The sequence below is a fragment of the Tursiops truncatus genome, chromosome 10, assembly GCF_011762595.2.
Source record: "Tursiops truncatus isolate mTurTru1 chromosome 10, mTurTru1.mat.Y, whole genome shotgun sequence".
NCBI lineage: Eukaryota > Metazoa > Chordata > Mammalia > Artiodactyla > Delphinidae > Tursiops > Tursiops truncatus.
In genome coordinates, this window is record NC_047043.1 from 22450832 (window position 1) to 22473719 (window position 22888).

The window sequence follows — 22888 nt, forward strand, 5'->3', positions numbered from 1 at the left end:
CGACGGAACCTCTCTGTAGCCATAGACTGTGAAGGTCAGTAATATTTGAGTTACAATAAAATATATACGAATCCGGGCTGTTCATTCACCAAGTTTTTATTGAGCACCTACTCTGTGCCCAGCACTGCACTAGGTGCCATGGAGAATACAAGAGAAGTATAAGATACAGTGTCTGCCCTCAAGGAGCTTACAAAACTAGAGGCAGAAATCAGATGTACATGTGACTCAGGCAGCATGTGATATATACAAAGAGTACAACTACAGATAATGTAGTGGCTAAGAGACGCCCGAGATCCACAGCGGCTGGGAAGAGTCTCTTAGAGCAGGGGAGAAGTTAAAACTGGCTAAGCGGGGGGACTGGCAGAGTGCCTGGAATGGGCAAGGACAAAGGCTGAGAGGTAATCTAGCTGGAGCAGGAGCTTGTGCTCAACTGTGGGCACTAGCGGAGCCTGGACAGAGGCTGGGACTTGGGTTGGGCCCGTGGGCGATGAGGATACACTTTGATCCCTCTCTTGATATGAAGACCTGGTGGCTTGCTGGGGACCCCTGCTGCCCTCCTCTCCTCTCCCGGCACAGCCCTGTCTTGCCCTCCCCAGCCCCTCTCCTAGGAAAATGGAAGCTGGATGTTGAGTAGAGCCAGTGACACAAGTTTCATACATACCCTGCTGCAAAAACTGATCAGGGCTTCCAAGGCAGGGGAGTTTTTGCTTGGCTGGATATTTGCCCTGGTGCTTTCATATGAACTGACCAAGAGGTGGGTATCTGGGATTCTTTTAAAAACTCTCCTCGAGAGGACCAACCCAGAGATAATTCAATGATCACCAATCACAACTGTTACCCCAAAGCCACATCTATCTAGATCCTTCCCCTCAGACCACAGATGGCTTCAGGGAGTCCCACCTCCTGGCAATGGAAACCTCACATGCACAGCCCTGGTCTCAGAGAAGCATGGACTCCGCTCTGGACCTTGTGAAGAGATGCTTTCCACTCGCACTCCAGGCGGCTTAAGTGGCCTGGGAAGCCTCAGTGGATTTTCATTCAGTTCATTTCCAACATTTTCATGTATGTTTAACTCTGCGTTGGGGTGGCAGTAGGCATGTTTAAAGTGCCAGGGGAGGTAGGCAGCAGAGTGGATTTGGGCAAAGGAGAAGCCATGGGATTGGAAGGCAGTAAAATGGCCTTGGGTGCAATAGTCAACTGGTCTCTCCCAAGAGCAGCTGGCATGGGATGCCACACAGGGCAAGAAGGTGCTGCCTCGCCTCTTACTCAACAAGGACGGCAGAGCTGGGTCAAAGGCAGTGGGCAGGAGGGAGGGAGAAGCCCTGTGGACTTCAGGGTCAGAAGTCAGCACGGGAACCCCAGGGGGCGGGAGAGGAGCCCGAGAGCATGATGGGTGGAACAGCACTGAGCGAGGCCCCAAGGGGGCCACAGCCACAAGGAGGGAGCGGCAGCGACACGGGGTCCCTCCCCTTGCCTGCTCCAGGTGCTCCAGCCAGGCCCCTCCCCTCCCATCACAGAGCCCAGGAATCCCAGAGCAGTGAAGCATCGGTGGGTGTGGGGCTCAGGGTCTCAGCAGGAGGCGTGTTCCTGGCCACTTGAGCCACAGGAAGGGGAGCAGGCGCCGGGTGAAGGTGGCAGTGAAGGTGTAGATGAGTTCTTGCGACTCCGCGTTGGTGAAAGTCACGGTGCCCCCTTCGTAATCCAGGGCGATGCCCACTCTCCGGGGCCGCAATGCTGGGAAGAGCTCGGCCTCGGGGCTGGTGTTGGCCCAGATGCCCGCGGACGAGAGGCGCAGCGCCCACACGCCGTCCTCCGGCCGCAGGGAGAGGTCGCCCTTCCTCTTCACCGAGTCTCTGGCCACCCCCACCATGCAGCTTTCCAGAACTTCCTCCTCCTCCGCCGCCTCCTCTTCTTCCTCTTCATCCCCCAGCGATTCCTCGTCCTCATCCGCTTCCCAGTCATCATATCCGTCCCCGTAGCCGGCCTCCTCTTCCTCCTCCTCCTCTTCCCCCTCTTCCTCCTCGTCCCCCTCCTCTTCATCCTCGGACCAGCCCTCCCTCTCCACCTCCACCTCCCAGTACACCTTGCCCCAGGTGAAGCCCTTACTGCCCAGCACCCCTGGCTCACAGTCAAACTGCTGGGGATGCAAGTACGCTCTCTGGTACAGGCCGCTGTAGGTCACGCACTTCCAGTCCTCCGACAGCTGCAGGTACCCACTGGCCGACTGTGGGTCTAGGGTGACACTCACTGCGGGGACAAAGGAAGAAGCAGCGGTGTCGCCAGCGGACCAGGAGGGGACCCCCCAGTCCCACAGCAGGGCTGCCACACCGCACGATCCAAGGGGTGCGCTCCACATCTGTGGCAGCGTGAACAAGCCCCTCAGGGGTATGTGACCGCGGCCTGACTGCAGGGCCAGAGGCAGTACAGCAGCGGGGCCTGGGGCAGAGAGTTCGCTCCGAATACAGGAGCCACATGACAGGGCAGATGAGAAGGAACTCAGTCACAGGGGAAAGGACTGGCAGCAGGACCTCTGAGGACAGAATGACCAAACATGGGCAGGAAGGGTCAGAGGCTCCAGTGGAGGGCTCTACTGCAGACGAAGGGTAGCAGAATAGTCAGAAAATGCAAGGTGGGGACTTCAGAAGTGCAGCTGGGAAACTCTCCCTGCTGTACAAGAGGACGGGCTACCTGGGGGCAGAAGGATTCTGTGGGGAGAGTATTCTTTATTTGAGGCAAATCTAGGAACAACCCTTTGGATACTCACCTGTCTTATATTCTAAGTCTCTCAGCAGCTTCCCTGGGGAGAAAAAAAGGACAGCAATGACCCTCAAGCCCAGCAAACCTATGAACCTGTTTCTCACTTGGACAGTATTAATTTCGTGACAAGGCTCCATCCCTGAGATCCCAAGAAGGGAAAAACCACCAGGAGACCTCGGAGGAATGAGAATCCGAAACGAAGGAGCCAGGTACCCTCTTCTCAAAGCGGCACCCCAGCTCCTGACTCCCACCTCAAGGCCCTCCCCAACCCCTACCTTGGAATTCTCTCAGGCCCCGCTGCAGAGACAGAAGTCTATCTGAGAATTCTCCTGTCCTTTTTTTAACCACACGAGCAATGGGTTTCCCAATCCAGAACTTCTTCCGTGGATACCTGAGAAGATGACAGACAAACCTGCTACTTAGCTCTTCCTACATTTCTCTCAATCCTCATGACAATTTATGAAGAGGGAGGGAAAGGTATGATTATCCCCAGGTAATGGAAAAACAGGGCCTCAGAGGTACTAAGTGAACTGCCCAAGGCTGAGCCAAGACTTACAACCACCAGCAGACTCAACATTCAGATCCCTTTTGTCTACCAACATGTGTTCTCACACCATCCTGTCCCGTCTCAGACAAGGATAGCGGACACCGGAGTGGGGATTATACAGAGAACTTGCTCCGGTGCAGAGCAAGTCTCCACCAGTTCTCAAGGACGTGTTCTTGCTTCCCAGGAGAGAAGGTTATCAGGATGAACCATGCAATGCGGGAACCTCTGGCCTCATATCACACAGCCATTAATTCAGATGGATCATGGTCAAGGCACAGGGGAGGGGACAAAGGCACAGGGGAATGAGGTGCACCATGGAAAGGAAACTCTTTTACCTGTTTAAGAAGTCTCTGGTGTCCTGGAAGGGAAGAGAGTACAAGTCAATGTGAATCAAAGAAGACTTCATTCACATGTACCAACACTATTAGAGACCGGGACACATCAGTGAACAAAACAAATGCGGTTCTTCCTTATGGAAATGACATTCTAGTGGCAGCAATGGATAAAACAAAAAGAAAACAAACAAAATAATCACAATGACAGAGCAAATGGAGGGGGCGGTAGAAGGGGATGACAGGCCAGCTTCTCTGAGAGGATGACACCTGTGCTGAGATTTGAAGAACTCAGTACTGGCCAGGTGAAGAATGGGAGGAAAGCAAGGTGGGAAAGGGCTTGGCAAAGGGGGCAGGGGCCACATCATGCAGGGCTGGACAGGTATATAGCAAGGAGTTCAAATTTTGTTCTATGTTCAGTAGAAAGCCACCAAAGTGTTTCAAGTAGGGGAGTGATGTATGTGATCTGCTTTTCAAGTGGCTGAGACTGCTAAGTGTCCTCCAGGATCTATTTTCCCCTTCTTCCTTTTAGTAATAGAACCTGTGGAGTAATAGCTGGGCAGAGGGCCACCCAACAGAAAACTACACTTCCCAGATCCCCTTGTAACCAGGTTCGGTCATGTGACTAAGCTCCAGCCAATGGGATGCAAAAGGAAGCAATGACTATAATTTTGGGGTCACATCCTTTAAAAAAAGAAATTCCATTCTACTTCCTCTTTTTCCTTGGCTCAGTTTTGGATATGATGGTGAGCCCAACTTTGACAAAACAGCTGAGGACAACATCCCTTGAGGTTAGTGAAACAACCAGATGGAAGTAACCAGCTTTCTGGATGACCTCATGGACAGCTGCCCTGACAGCTCTAGACCCCTCATGTCTGAACTGTTTCTGGGAGGGAAATAGCTTGTTTGATATAGTCGCTAGCCAAAATCCCAAGTGATCAATCACTTGGGCATCCTGTACAGAATGGATTAAGAGAGGCAACGCCAACATCAGGGGGCAGTCTGGAGGCCGTTTATGGACCTGGCAAGAGATAATGATGCCCTGGCTAGGGCAGTACAGTGGAGCCAGGGAAGCAGCACATTCTAGGTATGTTTGAGACAGACTGGGCATACTGGTGAGAGATAATCAAGGACAGCCCACGGCTTGCACAGGAGGGAGGATGGTGCTATCTGAGTGATAGGAGGGGGTAGAACGGGGAAGAGGTTCTTGCGAGATACTGGTTATTTCCCTTTTATAAGTCTAAATCCTCCATAATACTCTATAGTAATTTTTGCCTTCCTTTTACTCATGCCACAAATTTTAAGTGCTTCTTATGTGTCAGACACCACTCTAGAAGCCTGAGATAGAGCAGGAAAAAAAAAAGAGAGAGAGAGACACACACACACACAAATCCCTAGCAGCGGGAAGCAGAGAGCAAAGAATCAACATAACAAATCTATTATATGATGCTATTAAGTGATAGGTGCTATAGGAAGAAGACAGTAGTGTGGAGGGGGACTGGGTAAGGGTGGGGGCAGTGACCTCTTTGAGAGAGTGGGATTTTTGGGAAACAAATGGAATCGCCAAACTGTGGCTGCTGCGGACTGTTTCAGCAAGTCTCAGGAACAACTTGGGGTTTTGCTCGAGGGGAGGCCATCCAAGAGGTCAGAGCTACACCTCGCCCCCACCATGAAGCAACTGACCAGAGACTGGTTGTGAGTTGCTGGCAAATCCTTCTACTCTGTCCCTCAAAACTAGTAAGTCCAAGCCAGCTTCAGAGAACGGGGGGACAAATCTTGAGACAGTGTATGCCACAGCTCTGCTGGGATACGTGACATAAAAAGGCAAATAAATGGGCAGTAGGTGGGTGCGGTTAGGGAGCCAAGAGGGCATATTCTGTGACACAGGAGCTGCTAGAACAGAGACAGAGTGAGGCCCATCTAAGGGCTGAAGGTTGTGCGTGGCCCAGAGAGGGTGGGACCCGGAGCACAAGTGCAGGAACCCTTCTCTCAAAGGACGCAGAATGGGAGACTGGGGAGTACCGAGGCAACCTGCAGCCCCACACACTGGGCCTTCCAGAGGGACGCCACCTGCCCAAGGCGCCTGGAGGGTCTCTCACCCCCCAGACTCCTGGGGCTGTGGTGAAAGAGGCAGTCAGAGAAGAGAGGCTGCGGCAGGAATCACAGCAATGCTGGGTATTAAGAACGCTAAGGTTCTTCATGGGTGTGGATGGTGACCGACAGTGGAACAGGCAGAGGTACGACCTGCCACCAGACCCTGCAAGGCCTGCCCAGGGCTGAACCAGGGGGGCTTCATAATTCCCTCCAGAGGGGCTCTCCTATCCCCTAGTTCCCTTTATTGTCTTCCTGATAGTCCCAGTCCAGAGATCTTCCCTTTTCTATTGCCTTTGTCAAAAGGCCTCTGTTTCTTTTTTTTTTTTTCCCGCACCACGTGTCTTGTGGGATTTTTAGGTCCCCAACCAGGGATTGAACCCGGGCCCTAGGCAGTGAGAGCGCCAAGTCCCAACCACTGGACCACCAGGGAATTCCCTGTTTTTATCTCTCGTCCTGTCGCTTCTCTCTCTCACGTGTATTTCTCTACCAGACTTTTAGATCAGGGCCCCTATCTTAGTAGGGCCTCATCTTTACTCTCCATTGACAATCAACTAATCTCTGGTAAAATACTAATGACAGTTTAGGAGTGAGCAGTCCAGTTCCCTTGCGGCAAAAGCAAACCCAAACAAAACACACAGACAAAACCCACCAGCACCAACCTTTCCTTTACTGACTTTCAGCAGACACCCACCTTGTCTCCTTTCCCTCCTCCCACCTGGCCCCAGGGATGTCTTCAATCTGAGTGGTCTCAGAGGCACTGAAGGCTGGGCCTCTGCTGGCCCACAAAGCTCTTCTGGGCAGACCGTGGAGAGGCTCCCCTCCAGGCAGACACGGCTGGATCTCAGCCCCCCCAGTACCCCAGCTATGTCCCCGCTCTGTTCCACAGCAAGTACACATCCACGTGGTGGCAGCGGCTGTGGGGAAAGGAAGGATGCGCGCTCCTGGAGAGGGGGGAGGGGGTGGAGAGGCAGCAAGTGACCCAGTCAGAGTCTGAGAGAGAAATTCTAGGGAACTGAATGACTTCTGGAGGAAAGGAAGGAACCAGAGAGACATTCTGGACAAAGTGAGAGAAAAGAAGAGCAAGAGGCCAGAGGCCTGTGAGTCAGGACACACGAGCTGGAGCTCTGACGTGATTCCTGACCTGCCCCACGGCCTGGGACAAACTCTTCCTCTCTCTGGTCGTCAGGGACTTCATCAGCAGGGGCTCGACCGGAAGAGTTCTAAGTCCCCGCCAGTCCCGAGGCATGAGTCGGAATCCTCAATGATAGAGAGGCAGGCAGAGGCTACCTGTGCCGGCCCGTGTACCCGGCGGACTCGCCATCTCTCCCCAGCATCCCATCTCTGACTCGCCCTGCCACTGGCCAGGGACAGCACTTCCCTAGAGAAGGTCCTGGGCGGTTCCGCTGCCGGCCAGCAGCCCCACCATGCAAGTGGAGGAGCTCATCACACAGGCCTTCTCCTGGCCTGCAAGGGCAGAAAGATCGAGCATGCTCCCTCCAAAGGCCGCTGAGCCCTGTTTAAGGCAGTGTGACTCCTCTGAGAGGCTTGGGGTGGAAGGAGCTGTGGTGTCATTTCAACGTGGCAGCCTTTTCTCCAATCCATGACCCTCCCTTTCTCAGGGCCAAAGCTGCCTCTTCCGGGAGGTGTTCCAGAGGTCCCCTGCCTGCTTTCCACCTTATTCTCTGAGGCTGATTCCACAGTCCCAGAGAAAACCTCTGCCTTCGAGAAGTCTCCCTTCCCCAGCTACCCATCTCCTCCAGACCCTCTGGGTTCTTGACAGAACCCACGCTCAGCCCTCCCTCAGTGACCCCTGATCCCTCAGGCTTCTTCATCTCCAGAACCATAAACAGCTTCCCCTGGACCAGTGTCTGCCAATGACTTGTTAGAAGACAGGCTCGTGACGGTAGTGATAAGCATGGAGGACAGTAACAAAAATACTAATAACCTTCTCTTCCATTTCTACAACACTTTTCAAAATTTTAAACTCTTTCATGTAGAAAATTTACTTTTTGAAGTGACAACATGCCAGTTATTTTATGCTCATGCAATCATTGCAATAAGTGGTGGGGATAAAGATTATCATCTCCATGCTTTAGATCAGAAAACTGAGGCCCCGAGAAGAAGTGACTCTCCAAAGGTCCTGTAAGTGAGTGGCAGGGCCAAGACCTGCTGTCCTGGTCTCCCGGTTCCCTGCCCCAGGGAGGTCTCTCACCTGCATGAGCTCTGCAGCCGGCTGCTGTGCCTTGCCCTCCAGCTCGGAGATGACCAGCGCCAGCCGGGCAAGCTCCCCGACGCCCCTGGTCTTGTACTTCTCCCTGCCCTCTGTGAGCTCCTGCTCCAGCTTCGCCAGCTGGTCCAGCAGGCGCTGTTCCCGCTCCCTCAGGAACTGGTGGCCCTGCTCAAACTCAGCCACGATGCACTGCCTCTGGTCCTGGAGCTTCTTCTGCAGGGGTGGGAAGGGGGAGAAGGGGGTGACACCTCCGCCCCGGGGTAGAAGATCCCTCCAGGATCTGGTGTAGGGGTGCACAGGCTGGCTCTTTGCCTCTCGTGCCCCTCGCTGACCCCATTCATGAATTCTACAGTGTTTGGGCTGGAAGGGGCTTTAGAGCTCTCCTGTGGCAACCTCCTTTCCTCAAAGAAGACACGGTAAGTCAGGTCAGTTCCCTCAGACACCACAGGATTGGAACCCCGACTGCCTGCCATTATCTGTTCTAGGTAAACCAGTATGTTCTGGGGCCCTTTGAGGAACATTATGAGCAAACACATTTTCCCCTCCTGGACACCAATTGCCGTGTGCTGCCTCTTCCAGGAAGTTTTCCTTGATTAATTTTATCCAAGCCTGACCAATCCTCTCTTCAGCATCCTCCCCATTATGTGTAAAATATCTGCGTGTATCCCATCCCTGCCATGTAGGACTATATCCTCTTCCCTCAGTGAAACTGTGGAACGTCTATGCTCAGGGACCATGTCCTTTCTTGCCCCCAAGTCTCCCTGCCGAGTCCAGGCTGGGATCTGGTCAGCATCCTCGCATGCTGAGCACCTGGAGGCACTCCTTGGATTGGGCCGTCTCCTGCTTCACTCTGTCCCTCTCCCAGGGCCTAACTGCTCACCACCGGGACTGGCCCCAGCATCCCTCCACCCTCCAATGCCCACTTCCCGAACAGACGTTCCCCCAGAAAACTGGGACCTCTTATCAGTTTTTTCCCTCTGATCCCATCTCTCATCAAGCACACAACGCGCTGCCTGTTTCCAAACTACTGGCAACCACAGGCGCAGGACTCGCTAGACACAGCGTCTTCAGAGCTGGTCGGGCCTTGCCGAGCCCACCCCTCTCACTTCTCGTCCTGGAGCCAGCTCCCTCCTTCCAAGCCCCCTGCTCCCCTCACTCTCAGGAACCATGTCTTTCTCCCTCTCTTTGAAAGGAAGAACGAAGCCAGGCCTTCCTCAGTTCCCTACACTCTGGCTCTGCTGAGCAGACACACCCTGCAGCTGCGGTGAGTCACAGAACGAGAAGGACCTTAGCTGACATCCAGGCAACCCAGTCACTTGTGAGACGAGGAAGCAGGCCAGAGCCATAGAGCTCCGACCGGCAGGGCCTGGGCTAAAGCCCAGGCTTCCCGGCCGTCAGTCCAGTTGGGGCTCCCTCTCCCAGGGAGCCAGCTGCCTGCCTCAGAGCTTTCCCTCAACAGCCTCACTTACCAGCACAGCCAGGATATCAGCTTCTCCCTTGGCCTGAAAGCCCTGAATTTTGTCTCTGTCTCTCCTTAGGGTACTCAGGTGGTTCAGGATTTTTTCCTGTAGAAAGACAAGCAGTGGGGATGCTCTGGGCTGAGGCAGGAGGGTGGACTCGGGCTGAGTCCTCGGCCAGCGAGAAGCCTTCTGAGGGGTCTGCGCCAGGCCTCGCCTCCGGGTGGGTGCCAAGCAGAGCATCCCTCCCTGCGGGGGTGAGGAGGGCTTACCCTGTGGGGCTGGGCTGCCTTCTCCACGAGGACGGCCGAGTGGGGCCTGTGCTCCCGGGACTCCCGGCACATGACACACAGCAGCTTGCCATCGTCCTCGCAGTAGTAGTGCAGCTTCTCCTGGTGCCGCTCGCACAGCCTCGTGTCCTGCTGCTCCCGGGCCGCTTCCCCCGGCTGCCGGCCCTTGTCCACCTTCAGCCGCTCGATGTTCTCCACCAGGCTGGCCAGCTGCCACACTGGCCTGATATTCTCCTTCTTAAAAGGCTTCTTACACAGGGGGCAGACAGGGCGGCCCCCTGATGAGGGGCGGACGTCGGTGGTACAGCTGCGGCAGAAGACGTGGCCACAGTCAATGGTCACCGGGTCCCGCAGGTAATCGAGGCAGATGGAGCAGGTCACCTCCTCTTCCAGGCTCCGCAGTGGTGCCACCGCAGCCATGGTGTCCTGAGCTCAGAGGGGTCCCTGTTCCCTGGTGGGGACTCCTCCTCCTTGGAGACCAGACACGGAGTCAAGAGCAGGCACAGCAGAGGGGCAGAAATGGCAGCCTTGCACAAAGCTGCCAGCCCCAGCGATCGATCAGTCAATCAATAGATACTTAGCAGCTCCTACGAGGCTCACACAGAATCAGAGCGAAAGGACCTTACCGATCCTCAAGTCCAACGCCCTCATTTTACAGATGAGGAAACTGAGGCCCAGAGAGGGTAGCTTGGTAGAAGGGAGAGCAGAGCTGCCACCAGCCCATGCCACGCTGTTGGGAAAGCACTCCTACCTCAAGACCCTTTCCTTCCATCTGTTGGGAAATTGCTCTAATGTACCAATTATGATAGAACAAGGCACCAGATAACTACCTGCTGAAAAACTGTCATAACATACAAATCTACAATGTCTATTATGTGCACAGTGCTGCCTCACTTCTGCAGTGCATGGGCTGCACAACTGTTCATGGGGGGCCCTGACAGAGTCAAGAGACTCCTTTGTCTTCCCTGTAGATCTCAGGTGCCAAGGACTAAGCGCATTAAGGTTCTTTACCAAGACTCAAGAAGCGTCAAGAGTCTGAGTTCTGGTGTTCTCCTTTATAGATGTTTCCTTGGGCTGTGCTGAAGTTTTGGCTTGGTTCACTTCCCCCAGAAAGCAGGTCTCTACCCAGACTCAGCCTGCCGGCAGAGCACGACCTGACCACACTGGACTCGTTCTCAGCTGTGCCCCCCTGTGCAGCTGGCCTGGCTGCTCTACTGCTAACAAGGGCGACTGAGACCAACGTGGGAGGAAGCCTCAGGTGGCTTGCGACCGTGATGTGCTGATGAGGGCTTGGCCGTAAGAGGGAACACAGAAGCTGAGCACAGAGAGGACTTTTGTCCTGTTTACCTCTGCAGCCCTGGCCCACTTCCTGTCTGAGGTTAGGAGCCTTAGCACACTTAACCCAACAGCTTCCTCCTGCCCCTGACACTGTGTGACAAGATAGAACTCATTTAAGTACTCTGAGCCTCAGTTTATCCATCTGTAAAATGGGGAGAGTGATACTTACCTTCAAGGGTTTCTAAGTGGGTTGAGTAAAAGAATTATGTTGAAGATACTAAGCATAAGTGCGGTATAGAGGGGGAATCTAGGAGAGAACCCAGAACCCACGGTCCCCAAATCCAGTGAGTGTTCAAAGCACAAGTAGAGCAAGAGTGGAAATTTAAAGTGAGGATGAACCGCCATAATGACACACGAGCTCCAGAGTTAAAGCAAACGAGAGACTCGTGGGGCAAACTGGGGAACCTGCTCTGCCGCAGACCCACAGAAGGACCCACGGGAGGCAATAAGCAGTCGCTGGGAAGACAGCCAGCAGACAGGGCACGCAGGTAACTGCGAGGCTGGAATGAAGCCCTTGGAACCGCAGGCAAATCAATCCGATTACTGGCTATGTACGTGAAAGTCCATTACATTAGAGTTCAGTGGCCTTCAAGGTCTTTCACTGTAGTGACATGAATGAGCTAGAAATAAAGCCCCAAAGAGAAAACGACACAGGAATACAAAGTCTACTTCTTGAGGATCTAATGCAGCAATATATAAAACGTGCTTTATAAAGTGAAAGTACTGTACAAATGTAAGGGATTATCTTTCTGCTGACAACGAACTCCAACTGGAAGCTCCAATGGATTTAGAGATGTGTGACTTTAAGAGTGTGGAAAAAACCTGTACCTACAAAGCTCAAATGAAAGAATCAAGGAATTTAACTGGTAAATGAAGGTAATAAAGTTTTTAGAATGTTAATAAGGGTAGTAAAAATCCTAGGAATTGCCTGGTCAACTCCCTGGTTTGTCTGTTGAGGAAGGGAGCCTGACCCAGCCACTTGGAGGTGTAACACAGGAAAGGGTCCTGGTGCTGGTGATTCCTATGGGTGCTGGAGCCCTTCACCAACTCACTTTGCTGAGGGGCTTGGAAGTTCAAAGGCTAAGGTTATTTGTTTCTTTTATTGTTGTAGGGGGATGGCATGTGTTTATCTTTGGGGCTGGGAATTTAATTCTGTTGCAAATGACCAGATGAATAAAAGGACTAGGAAGAGCTCAGCTACAGCTCCCCATCCACACAAAACCTGACACAATCAGGCGCCCTCATCACTTGGAGCAGGAGTTCTTAACCCAGGCTCCATGCTGGACTTCCACAGATCTTTAAACCCCCAACACTGTATGAAAATGGTCACTAATGTACTAGATGAAAAGCCTGTCCAGGGATTACAGAAGAATGCTGGTAAGTAAGTGTAGGAGGGATGATAGAACTAGAAAAACACCATCTTGCAAGCTCCATTGTATAAGACAAGGATCATCATTAGATACTAAAACCAGGAGGTACTAGGGGACAGGACAGTCCCATGGTGCTAAGTACCGCCCAGTGGGTTACTCCCTAATGTACCTTGATAAGGGAGAGATCTGGTGATGGCCTTAGTCAGTGACCAAATCCAGCATCGCTAATAGAGGGACAGGTGTTTCTGGCATATGGTTCCCAATGTGGCGCCATATGAATTGCACAATGTCACCTTTGAAGTAGTCGTGCCAAAAATGTTTGAGGTGGGACTTCCCCGGTGGCGCAGTGGTTAAGAATCTGCCTGCCAGTGCAGGGGACACAGGTTCGATCCCTGGTCCGGGAAGATCCCACATGCCGCGGAGCAACTAAGCCCATGCGCCACAACTACTGAGCCCGTGCGCCACAACTATTGAAGCCTGTGCACCCCAGAGCCTGCGCACTGCAACTACTGAGCCCACGTGCCACAACTACTGATGCCTAGAGCCCGTGCTCTGCAACGAGAAGCCACCACAATGAGAAGCCCGCGCACTGCAACGAACAGTAGCCCCTGCTCACCGCAACTAGAGAAAGCCCATGTGTAGCAACGAAGACCCAACGCAGCCAAAAATAAAAAATAAAAAAAAGTTTGATGTGAATGAATCCAATCACCTCTTTCAACCTACCTTCCAGTTTATAGAAAATATGAGGGTTAGAAGAATGAGTTAAAGCCCATCATCAGGAGACAGATAAATCCAGAATAGGAGACATTCCACAAGACAACTGGCCTGGACTTTTAAAAAGTCAGTCATAAAAAATAAAACAGGATTGTTCTTGAGTTAAAAAGACTAAAGAGAAATAACAATCAAACGCAAATACTTTGATTGGATCCTGGTTTTTTAAAAAAAGCTATTAAAAACAGTTTGGGGACAATTAGAGGAAATTAGACAAAAGACAAGGTATTGCATCATATTAAGAAATTATTATTGATTTTTTAATAGCATTTATTGAAGTTATGTATGTATGTACATATTTTCAGGCAACACATGCTGCAGTATTTAGGACTGTATGACTACAACTTACTTTTAAATGATTCAACAAAACAAAATAAAAAGTCAGAAAATCTCTTAACAGAGAGATGATCATGCCCAACACTTGTAGAAGCTCAATACATAGGTGCTGAACAAATGAATGGATTCAGAGGAAGGAAGGCAATATTAATTGCATATGCATTTGTTTGAGAGTCTGCTGAAACTAACAAATGAAACACAGTACAGTTCTATGTTCAATCCCATTGCTTGGTTATATAGGCTCCATCCTGAATATACAACAAATATTGAAGATGGCTTACTCTGGCATTGCTGACTATGTATAAGACTCGAGGTGTAAATCTGTGGGTTGAAACCAGGTTCAAGTCAGGGCTCTAACCCAATAGCCCAGCGACTAACAACTTCTTGGTGACAGCATTTCTGTAGGACCCACCTTACCGGCCATTTACACATCTTATGTTATTTAATGCTCAGGATACTTTTCTGAGGAAACTGAGGCTCAGGGAGGGAAGCAACTTGCCCAAGAGCACGTGGCTAGGAAGCAGTGTCTGGTGCCGATGCCTCAGCCCAATCCATTACACTCTCTTCTCTGCCCAGGCAAACTGTAAAACAGGGCCTAATACCAGCTCCTTTGTCAGGAAGCTCGCATGAGGTCATCTCAATGGAAGGGCTTTGTAAACTGGAGAGTGCTGACAAAAGTAAAGGGGCATGTATTACTGCTGACGCTGAGCGAAAGCACCCTTGCCTTAGATTCGACAGGCAGCAGGGCTCCTGTATGAGACGTGGGCAGACCTGGGCTCACACCGCACAGCCAACCCTTTCGAGCCGACGCAAGACTGACCCTCTCCAAAACCCCTCCCCAACTTACCACGCTCCCCTGTGATTCTGCTTTTCTAGCATTTGTGCCTTTAGCACATTCTGATGTTCTCGACAGGTTTTCACAATGAGGGGTAAAACTATCATACTCCTCTCCATTCCTGGCTCTCGGGTAGACAGAAACCATAGAAAGCCAGAGCCAGAAAGTCTTCACAACGACATGGTCCACCCTACGTCCTTTACCCAAATGAGAATTCTGAAACCTGAGCAAGTCGTTTCATGGATTACCTTCTACCAGAAGCCACTCACCCCCGCTCTGGGGTGGACAGGTCTTCTGTCCTTTCAATAAACCAGAAGCTGGTTTCAATTCCACAGAACCAGGCAGAACTGGAGACACTCCTGACCTTTTTGAGTCCCCCTTGCCCCGCCAACCACCTGTCCCCTACAGCTCTCCGCATCTCCTAAATACCTACTCTGCATATGTCAACAGACTGGCTGAGGTGACACCACGTAATTTCTGGCACACATTTCAGGATGTAGATGCCATGCACAAGTGTTGGCTGCAAGAACCACTGTGAGTTGTAAAAACTAGCTGAGGTTTCTCTTTTCATGGTTAGAATTCTGGTAGATAGACTTTATCAAGTTATGAAAAGAAACTTCTATTCCTACTATTTAGAGAATTCTATATATATATTATACATACATGTATATATATATATATATATCACTTGATACATGATTTTTTCTTCTTTATATAGTCACGTGTTTTTCTTTAATTCATTAATGTGATGAATTGTGTTAAAATATTTTCTTATAAGTCATCTTTATTTAGGAATAAACCCTACTTGATTATGATGTAGTATGTGTAATTTTAATAAACAGTTTGATTCAGGTAAAAAAAAAAAAAAAAACTAGCTGAGGGAAGCAACGCCGCAAATGCCCACACCTTGTAAGGGGCAGGTACTTACACTCCTCACCCATCCCAGAGGGAGAGGATCTAACTCGAGACCCCTGTTTCTTAACAGTTGCCAACTTCTACTCTAGCAGGTTCTAAACCTTCCCTCAACTTCCCATGGCTTTTGATGCCCCACACCTTCGTCCCTCCTTCCTGCTGCCTTGGGCTCCTACATGCCACAGCAAGGGACCCTAGAAGACACCGAATCCCAGATGTGGACTCCAAGGCCCAGGAAGGTGAATGGAGGGGGCTGGATTTGCACCCTGGTCTCCAGGCTGCTTCTCAAGTCCACGCATGGGGCTCCAAACAAGAGCCCCTTCTTCCTTGTGATCCTAAAGTGCTTAGCCTAGGGCTCCGTGCCCTGTGGGAAGGCATTTAAGGGCTCTTGGGGCTCCAGATTAAGCCTCATTTCTTAATCTGAAATAACCAAATTCTCTTAGAAGTAAACTTCTGTGAGACACCTCAAACAAAGCAGGAAAGGACAAAATTCAGGGCAAAAAGTAAGTGATCTGGATCTGGACACTAGAAGGAGTGGCCATGACCCTGTTGCCGACACCTGGACTCCCAATATCTTTACAGGCCTGGCTGTGGGCTGGGCACCAGGCAATCTCAGGGGATGCCAGTTTGGTGGGCGGTGCATTGCTGAGGTCACACGTGGGTTACTTTTCCCCCACAGGTCAAGCATCACTGGTGCTCTGAGGCACAGTGCAGGCCATGCACACCCCCAGGGCCAGGCCAAGACGACATGCTCTGAACAGTGGAAATCCCCACAGGGCCCAGGGTGGGGCATGGAAGCAGCAGCCACTGGGAGTTGGATGGGACAAGGCTTTGAAGTGCTGCTGAGGCTTTTAAGTAGGAGGGTGTCAAAATTCATTCAACAGGTAATAGGTATTTACTAAGCGCCAGGCACTGAGGATACAACAGAGAACAAAAATGGGAAAGTCCCTGCCCTCCCAGAGCTTACATCTAGTTACATAACTGAGTGATCCTTTGGAAGTTGCAATCAGAGCTAACTGTGGGGATTATACAATCCTCAAGGCTTTCCCGATTTACTTAAACCTCCTCTCTTCATTGCCTAGTGTTCCAGGCACCGCAGCCTTCCTTTCGTCCCTCAAACATACCCTGCCACGTGTTAAAACACAGGTTCGCTCATGTAACCACCCTGGTTAATTCCCAGGCTCCAGGGATAAAGTGAAAACTCCTTCCCACGCTCTGTGAGGCCGCTGATAATCTAGGCCCAGGCCTTGTCTCCAGGCTCATTTCCTGTCATTGCCCACTTCAAACTCGATCCCACAGACAAACCAAACCCCTCTCTAAGCCTCCAAAAGTGCCATGCTCTTTCCTGCCTGAACCCTTTGAAAATGGTCTTCCCTCTGAATAGAACACCATTCCTTTCCTTCTTAGTAGACTCCTTTTCCAGCTTGAAGTCTCAGCTGAAAGCCACCTCCTCTTTCCTGACCTGTCACACTGAGGCCACATGCTCTCTCCCTTATACAGCCCCCCAGCACTCCACACTGCACTGGATACTTCTATGCAATCGTTGAGTCCCTACTTATTATTATAATTACTTATTTAACACCAGCTTTTCCCGCTGCATTGGACAGAGACTGTGTCCGCCTTATCCCCAGAATCTAGCACAATGCCTGACAGAGGAAACATGAAAAACTGGCTGAGGAAGTGAATAAAGCACAGGCACAGAGCGTCTGATGCCCACAAAATGCTTCCTAAGTATCTGCTGAACGAGTGCAAAAAATCTCAGCCACTTGTCCTTGCCCTCCAGCAAGATGAGAAAGTACTAGACAGAAGTGATTTCTTCAGATTCCCTGCAGAACAGTGGGCTGCAATCACCAGCACACCCCCAGTCATGGTATCCAAGGTTTGGCTCCAGGAACGTACAGAAACCAGGAGAGAAGAAAAAGCTGTGTCCCGGGAAATGGTTGTGATTATAATGGTGATAATCGCTCCTTCCCTCTTCTTTCATTTTACACTAGGTATGCATCCATGAACAAAACAGTTTATTTATCCTGGTTTTGAGCGTTTCAAATGAATGGAATCGTACTGCATTTGGGGGGGGAGGGGTGGGCGGGGGGGAGACTATCTACGTCAAGTCTGTGAGGTTCACTCACACGATTATGAGACGATTTTGTTCATTTTCATTGCTTCATGACTGAATAATTTTACTTCTAATGTAGCCAATTTTGTTTTTCGGCCACGCCATGCCGCTTGCAGGATCTTAGTTCCCCAACCAGGGATCGAACTCCGGCCCTCGGCAGTGGAAGTGCTGAGTCCTCACCACTGGACTGCCAGGGAACTCCCTGATGTAGTCTACTTCTTATGGCCCCTGAGTTGTTTCCAGTTTGGGACAATTACAAACACTGCTCTGTGAACATCTCTGCTCACATGCCCTCGTACACCCAGGCAAGCAGGATGCATCCCCAACTTACCTAGATCAGGCCAAACTGTTTCCAAAGTGGTTGTACCATCGCGTGTCCCCACTAGCAGGCTCCGAGCGCCCATGCTGCTCCAGCCTCACCAATACCTGATATTTTCATCTTTTATATTTCTGCCAAGGTGACTATATGTAATAATACTGAATTGCATATTTGAAAGTAGCTAGGAGAGTAGATCTTAAAAGCTCTTAACACAAGAAGAAAAAACTTTGTAACTATACATGGTGACAGATGTTAACAGGACTATTGTGATCATTTTGCAATATATACAAATATCAAATCATTATGTTGTACACCTGAAACTAATGTAATGTTATATGTTGATTATACCTCAATTTAAAAAAAAAACAATTAAATACGCAATAGATTATTCACACTCTAAAAAAAAAAAAAATTGCCAATCTGGTGAACGGGAAATAGAATCCCATTGTGTGTATGTATGTTTAATGCTTTAAACAAATAATAAAAAGAAACAGCATGAAGAAAGGCCCAGTAACAGGCCAGGGAATCAGCCCTAAAGCAGCAGATCAGATTGTCCCTTGATCCAACTAGTAAGTACTGTAAATGTTTATCTTTTGCAGGAAGGGGTCCACCAGCTTCCATTCTTCCTTCCTCTGCTAACTTTACCCAGGTCCTTTCTGGGGATCACGTGCTTGGGGCAGAGCTCTCCTCCCAGCTCAAAGGTGGAACAAGAGAAAGAGTCGTAAGCCCCCCTGGCCACAGTGCTTGCTTCAGGGTTGAGAACATGACTCTATTGCAGCCAGACACAAGGAGACCTAGTTGAGTCACGGGGGAAAAAAGATTCTTGAGAACTTTTTCTCTAGAACTTGCAAGAAGTGAGGTCCAACAGTTTGGAGCTGCTAGAGCAGCTAGCCAGAGGGTTAGCCTGTTTGAGAATGAAGCCAACCCAGGGATGAAGTGAAAGAAACCAGGTCCTGATGGCATCCGGTGAAACCGGTATCGAGCTGTGCCTGAAGCTAGCCTAACCTTGAACTTTTCTGTCACTGGAGGCAATAAATGCCCTTTCTGCCCAGCCAGCTTGGACTTGTCTATCATCTGCCCTCCCCCATCCCCACCCCAAATTCCTGCCAGATACAGCAGAGGAAGTTATTGATGGTTACTGGGCTGAAATATACAAAGAGCTCATGCAGAAAAATCAGCCTCTTCATCTAGACAAAGCATTGGGCAAAAGTAGATACTAAGTGGCAATTCTGTTCTCTCTGGGCCCCACAGGTAGAATACAACCTGCCAGGACATAACAGATCTCCAACCTGCTCCATTGTGAGTGAGGAGCAGGCAGATCTTCTTCCACCCCAGCTGTCATTCTAACCAAAGCCTAAAGTGAAGAGTCCTGGGTTAGGATGAAAACCCAGATTATCACCCAGCCTCAGCTACTCTGCTGTGCAGCCCAGGGCTAGATTCTTGACCTTTCTGGGTCTCAATATCACCATGAAGTAATAGGGGTAGGAGGTAACATCCAGGCAATTCACAGGACAAATTGAAATAAAGGTTTGGCAAGCATACCAGAATATTTACTGCGCAACATAAAGTCACTGCTGTGACCAAGAGCCACCAAAGCAGAATAAACATAGATGATATCTTTGGATCAGGTATCCCAGTTTTATTGTTTTGTTTGTTTGTTTTGACAATTGGTTATCCGGCAGGAAAAAACCAGTTTATCAAATTTAGTTTCTTCAAGATCATAAATGGAGTCAGTGAACTCAAAATCTATGGGTTAGTGAGATGGAGACAGTCTAACCATTCATTCCCCAGAGGAAGGAGGGCCCTAAACCACCAGCTAGGAAGTTACTACTTTAATCAAATTTGAGACACCCATGTCATTACATGTTTGCATCTCTGCAATGTGATAAATGGCATGCCATGATTTAACTGGCAAGATATTTTTTCTGTGTGGAAATAAAATAATTGATGACATCTTAGATGTGGTGAAATGTAGCATATCTCGTACAAAGTGCTGCTGGGGTCCTCTAACACATGGAACTCATCCCGTCACCCTCCTGCTTCGAAGCTCCTGAGGTCCAAGCTGCACAGCAGGGCACACAGGCCCCCTATAATCTGCCCCCCACTTACCCATCCAGCCTTGAATCCTAACGCTAGAGACACTGAACTGGAAAGACAGCCCCTTCTTCACCAGCCCCTCTCCCCACCCCTTGCTCTTGTACATGAGCTTCTCAGTCCCAGCTCAACCTTGAAAGCCTGAATCAGAGATGCCCCCTTATCTGTGAGGTCCTTCCTGTGCCCATCCCACCTCTGAGCTGAATGAATTCCCTCCCTTGGGAAGCTCCTGCAGATACTACATTTCTATTATAGCACTATCATACCACTTCCTAATTGATATTTTTACCCATCTTTCTTCCAACCAGGATGTGAACCCAAGGGTCACGTCAAACCTATCTTTTCGTATCTCCAGTATCGGGCACAAAGTCTGTAAATGTTTGTGAGGCTAAATGTTATCCCATGATTCCAGAGCCCCATATCTTCTTCATTCTCCCCCTCACCACACTCCCCTTCCCACTTTGCAATCTCGCTTCAGCAGGAGGCTCCAAGGGCTCCCCTCAGATTAGACATTCTTGGCCACAAACATTACCCAGATCTCCTCCCTCTGCACATATAGTTTGGGGGGAAAGGTCACTGCATTTTACCAAGTTGGCAAGTTTTAATTCATCCTGGATGCCAGCTAAATTAAACCTTTGTTTTCCAAAACCAATTTCTTCCCATTCTCCATGTCGTTTCCTATTCTGATCCTGGGGGGTATAAGTCTGAAGTCACCCCAAGAAGCCTCAATTCCAACTACGGGCTCTCCTCTGCAGCTCGCAGTGTCTTCTGCAGTGGTCACCCCAGTCCGAGCCCAGCCTATCACTCCCTTTGGGGGAAGTGACATCTAAGAAGTCACCTACTGCCCCTGGGCCTCAGTTTCCTTACTGCTTTACAAGGTAAGAATAACGTCTTGTCAAGTTCACCAGGCAGTTTTGAATTTCAATCGAGGTCACGTAAGTGAAAGTGTTTTCAACAGCAAAAAACTCTATAAAAATACATGCTAGAAAAGAGCACAGGAGCCAACTTTAAAAGAACTCGCAATGGCTAAAGTTGTAACAAAACAAAGTAGTACTGAATTATAACCCTAAGTATAAAATAAATATCCATGAGTCCATACTGATACAAATAAATGATTGAATAACTGATTAAATAAGGCAAAAGAGACAAATCTCCCACACAGAAGAATTCCAGATAATATATGTATGGCGTTGCCCTTAAGGAGGCAGGAGATAATCCCATTCCTTAGGTCAGGGCTGCGCACAGTTTGACTACTTTCCAAAGAGTACAGTATGGAAGGGGGTGGGGGTGGGGCTCGGGGCGGGGAGGGGAGGAAGAGTAACTTTACAGTGGAGAAGCCTGACTTCTCAGCCAGGTAATCAAGATCAGCATCAAGTTATAAAGCATGTTCCCTTGATGTGAAGTGATGAAAACGGCAATCTACCTCTGTGGTTTTCCTCCCAATAACCCATAAGCCCAGATTCAGGAGAAAAACAACAGACAAATTCCAATAGAGGGGCATCCTATAATACACATGGGGGGGTATTCCTCAAAACTCTCAAGATCATCAAAAACAAAGTCTGAGGGGCTTCCCTGGTGGCGCAGTGGTTGAGAGTCCGCCTGCTAATGCAGGCGACACGGGTTCGTGCCCCGGTCCGGGAAGATCCCACATGCCGCGGAGCGGCTGGGCCCGTGAGCCATGGTCGCTGGGCCTGCGCGTCCGGAGCCTGTGCTCCGCAACGGGAGAGGCCACAGCAGTGAGAGGCCCGCGTACTACAAAAAAAACAAAACAGAACAAAACAAAAAACAAAGTCTGACAAACTGCCACAGCCACGGGGAGCATAATGAGAGCTAACTGGAATATGGTAACCTGGGTGGGATAATGAAACAGAAAAAGTACTTAGGTAAAAACTAAGGAAATCTGAATACATTATGGATGCAGGCCAATAATAATGTATCGATACAAGTTCATTAATTGTTAACAAATGTTCCATATTAATGTAAGGTGTTAATAAATGAATGGGGACAAGGTTTGGGGTATATGGAACTCTGTACTAGCTTCACGATTTTTCTATAAATCTAAAACTGTTCTAAAAAATAGTCTTTTTTCAAAAATACGGAATTGCAGTTTGAGGACTATATAAAATAAAGTCTATTTTTTAAAAAAGCTGATTCTTTTAAGCTTGGGGGGTGAGTAACTCTAGGGATTGATTTTTAGCCCAGGCACGGTCCCTGACACTGATATTTGTTGCATGCACGAACGAATATCATTCTCTGGAAGTGCACACAAAGCGGCGTGGTGTCAAAATCTGGAATGTACTGGGAATTTGAGTGTTTGCCTCTCATAAGCTCCACAAAGGCAAATTTACACACTTTTCTAAGGCCATACAGGGTGAAAAGCAGCAGGGAAAATGCTGATGTGCTAATGGGCTGGAGGAGGAAGTGAATGCACAGCTCCAAGTATACGTGGCTAAACCGGTTTATTCTGACCAATTAAAAAACAAAAAACAACAACAAAACACCATGGCTCTGGTCCTGGAGCCTGACTGGCACTCTACGCGGCTCCAATCGACGAGACCGTCATCTGGGCCCCGCTTACTTCTGGCTCTGGAGACAAGAATGGATGGGTGCCTGAGCTGGACATGGGAAAGCGAGGAAGACCCAAGAGGAGGGAGCGAATGGTGGCCCAAGCAAGCAGGAGGATTAGGCCGGGAGGGAGGACGCCGCGAACTTCACCCTTCTCCCAAGCCGGCCCGGCGGCTCGGCCTCGTTCCGCTCGTGCGGCCGCGTTCGGTTGCCCGGACCCCAGGGCGCGTGTGTGACTGCTGCTTTGCTGCATTTCTCACCGGGCGCCCCCTACTCACCGGTCCCCAGCTCCGAGCCGCGAATCCCGGGCTGGTGTCGCTTCTTTCCCGCGGCGGTCAGTTCCGGGTCGCTCTCCTCCGCCAGCACCCAGCGCGACGGCGCGTCCCCTCCCGGTAATCTCCGGGTTCTTTGGAGCCCTCCACCGAGATTTCCCCCGGACCAGCGCCCGGATTGGCCCCTGCCGAACGCCGCCTCCCAATGGGAGCCTTAGTTCCCTCTTCGTCACTGATCACTGGGCAAATCCCT

The 22888-nt window shown here is 50.1% G+C and overlaps 2 protein-coding genes across 3 annotated transcripts in view; one reads left to right on the forward strand and one right to left on the reverse strand.

The window, feature by feature from the left end:
• Positions 1–80: 80 nt before the first annotated feature.
• Positions 81–22778, reverse strand: TRIM26 (tripartite motif containing 26). Of its 2 annotated transcripts, XM_033863913.2 has the most exons (8): positions 22642–22778; positions 9690–10177; positions 9430–9525; positions 7943–8173; positions 3640–3662; positions 3033–3148; positions 2765–2797; positions 81–2247 (listed from the first exon to the last, which is right to left on the reverse strand). In XM_033863913.2, the coding sequence occupies exons 2-8, from the start codon at positions 10125–10127 to the stop codon at positions 1562–1564; spliced, it is 1623 nt and encodes a 540-aa protein (XP_033719804.1). In that variant the 5' UTR covers positions 10128–10177; positions 22642–22778; the 3' UTR covers positions 81–1561. The 2 variants fall into 2 exon arrangements, with proteins under 2 accessions (XP_033719804.1, XP_073666608.1); XM_073810507.1 differs by lacking the exon at positions 9430–9525.
• LOC141279713 (tripartite motif-containing protein 26-like) overlaps positions 22632–22888 on the forward strand; it is a 45255-nt gene continuing 44998 nt past the window's right edge. The window contains exon 1 of the transcript XR_012334386.1: positions 22632–22755. The gene's annotated coding sequence lies outside the window, so the exon portion shown is untranslated. The remainder of the gene's footprint in view (positions 22756–22888) is intronic.

Excerpts from the sequence above, each read along its gene's own strand:
- TRIM26 (XM_033863913.2), bottom strand. The coding sequence starts at position 10,127 with ATGGCTGCGGTGGCACCACTGCGGAGCCTGGAAGAGGAGGTGACCTGC. Across the intron at positions 9,526-9,689 it reads AGGCAGCCCAGCCCCACAGG|GAAAAAATCCTGAACCACCT; the intron begins GTAAGCCCTCCT and ends GTCTTTCTACAG. Across the intron at positions 2,798-3,032 it reads GGGCCTGAGAGAATTCCAAG|GGAAGCTGCTGAGAGACTTA; the intron begins GTAGGGGTTGGG and ends TTTTCTCCCCAG.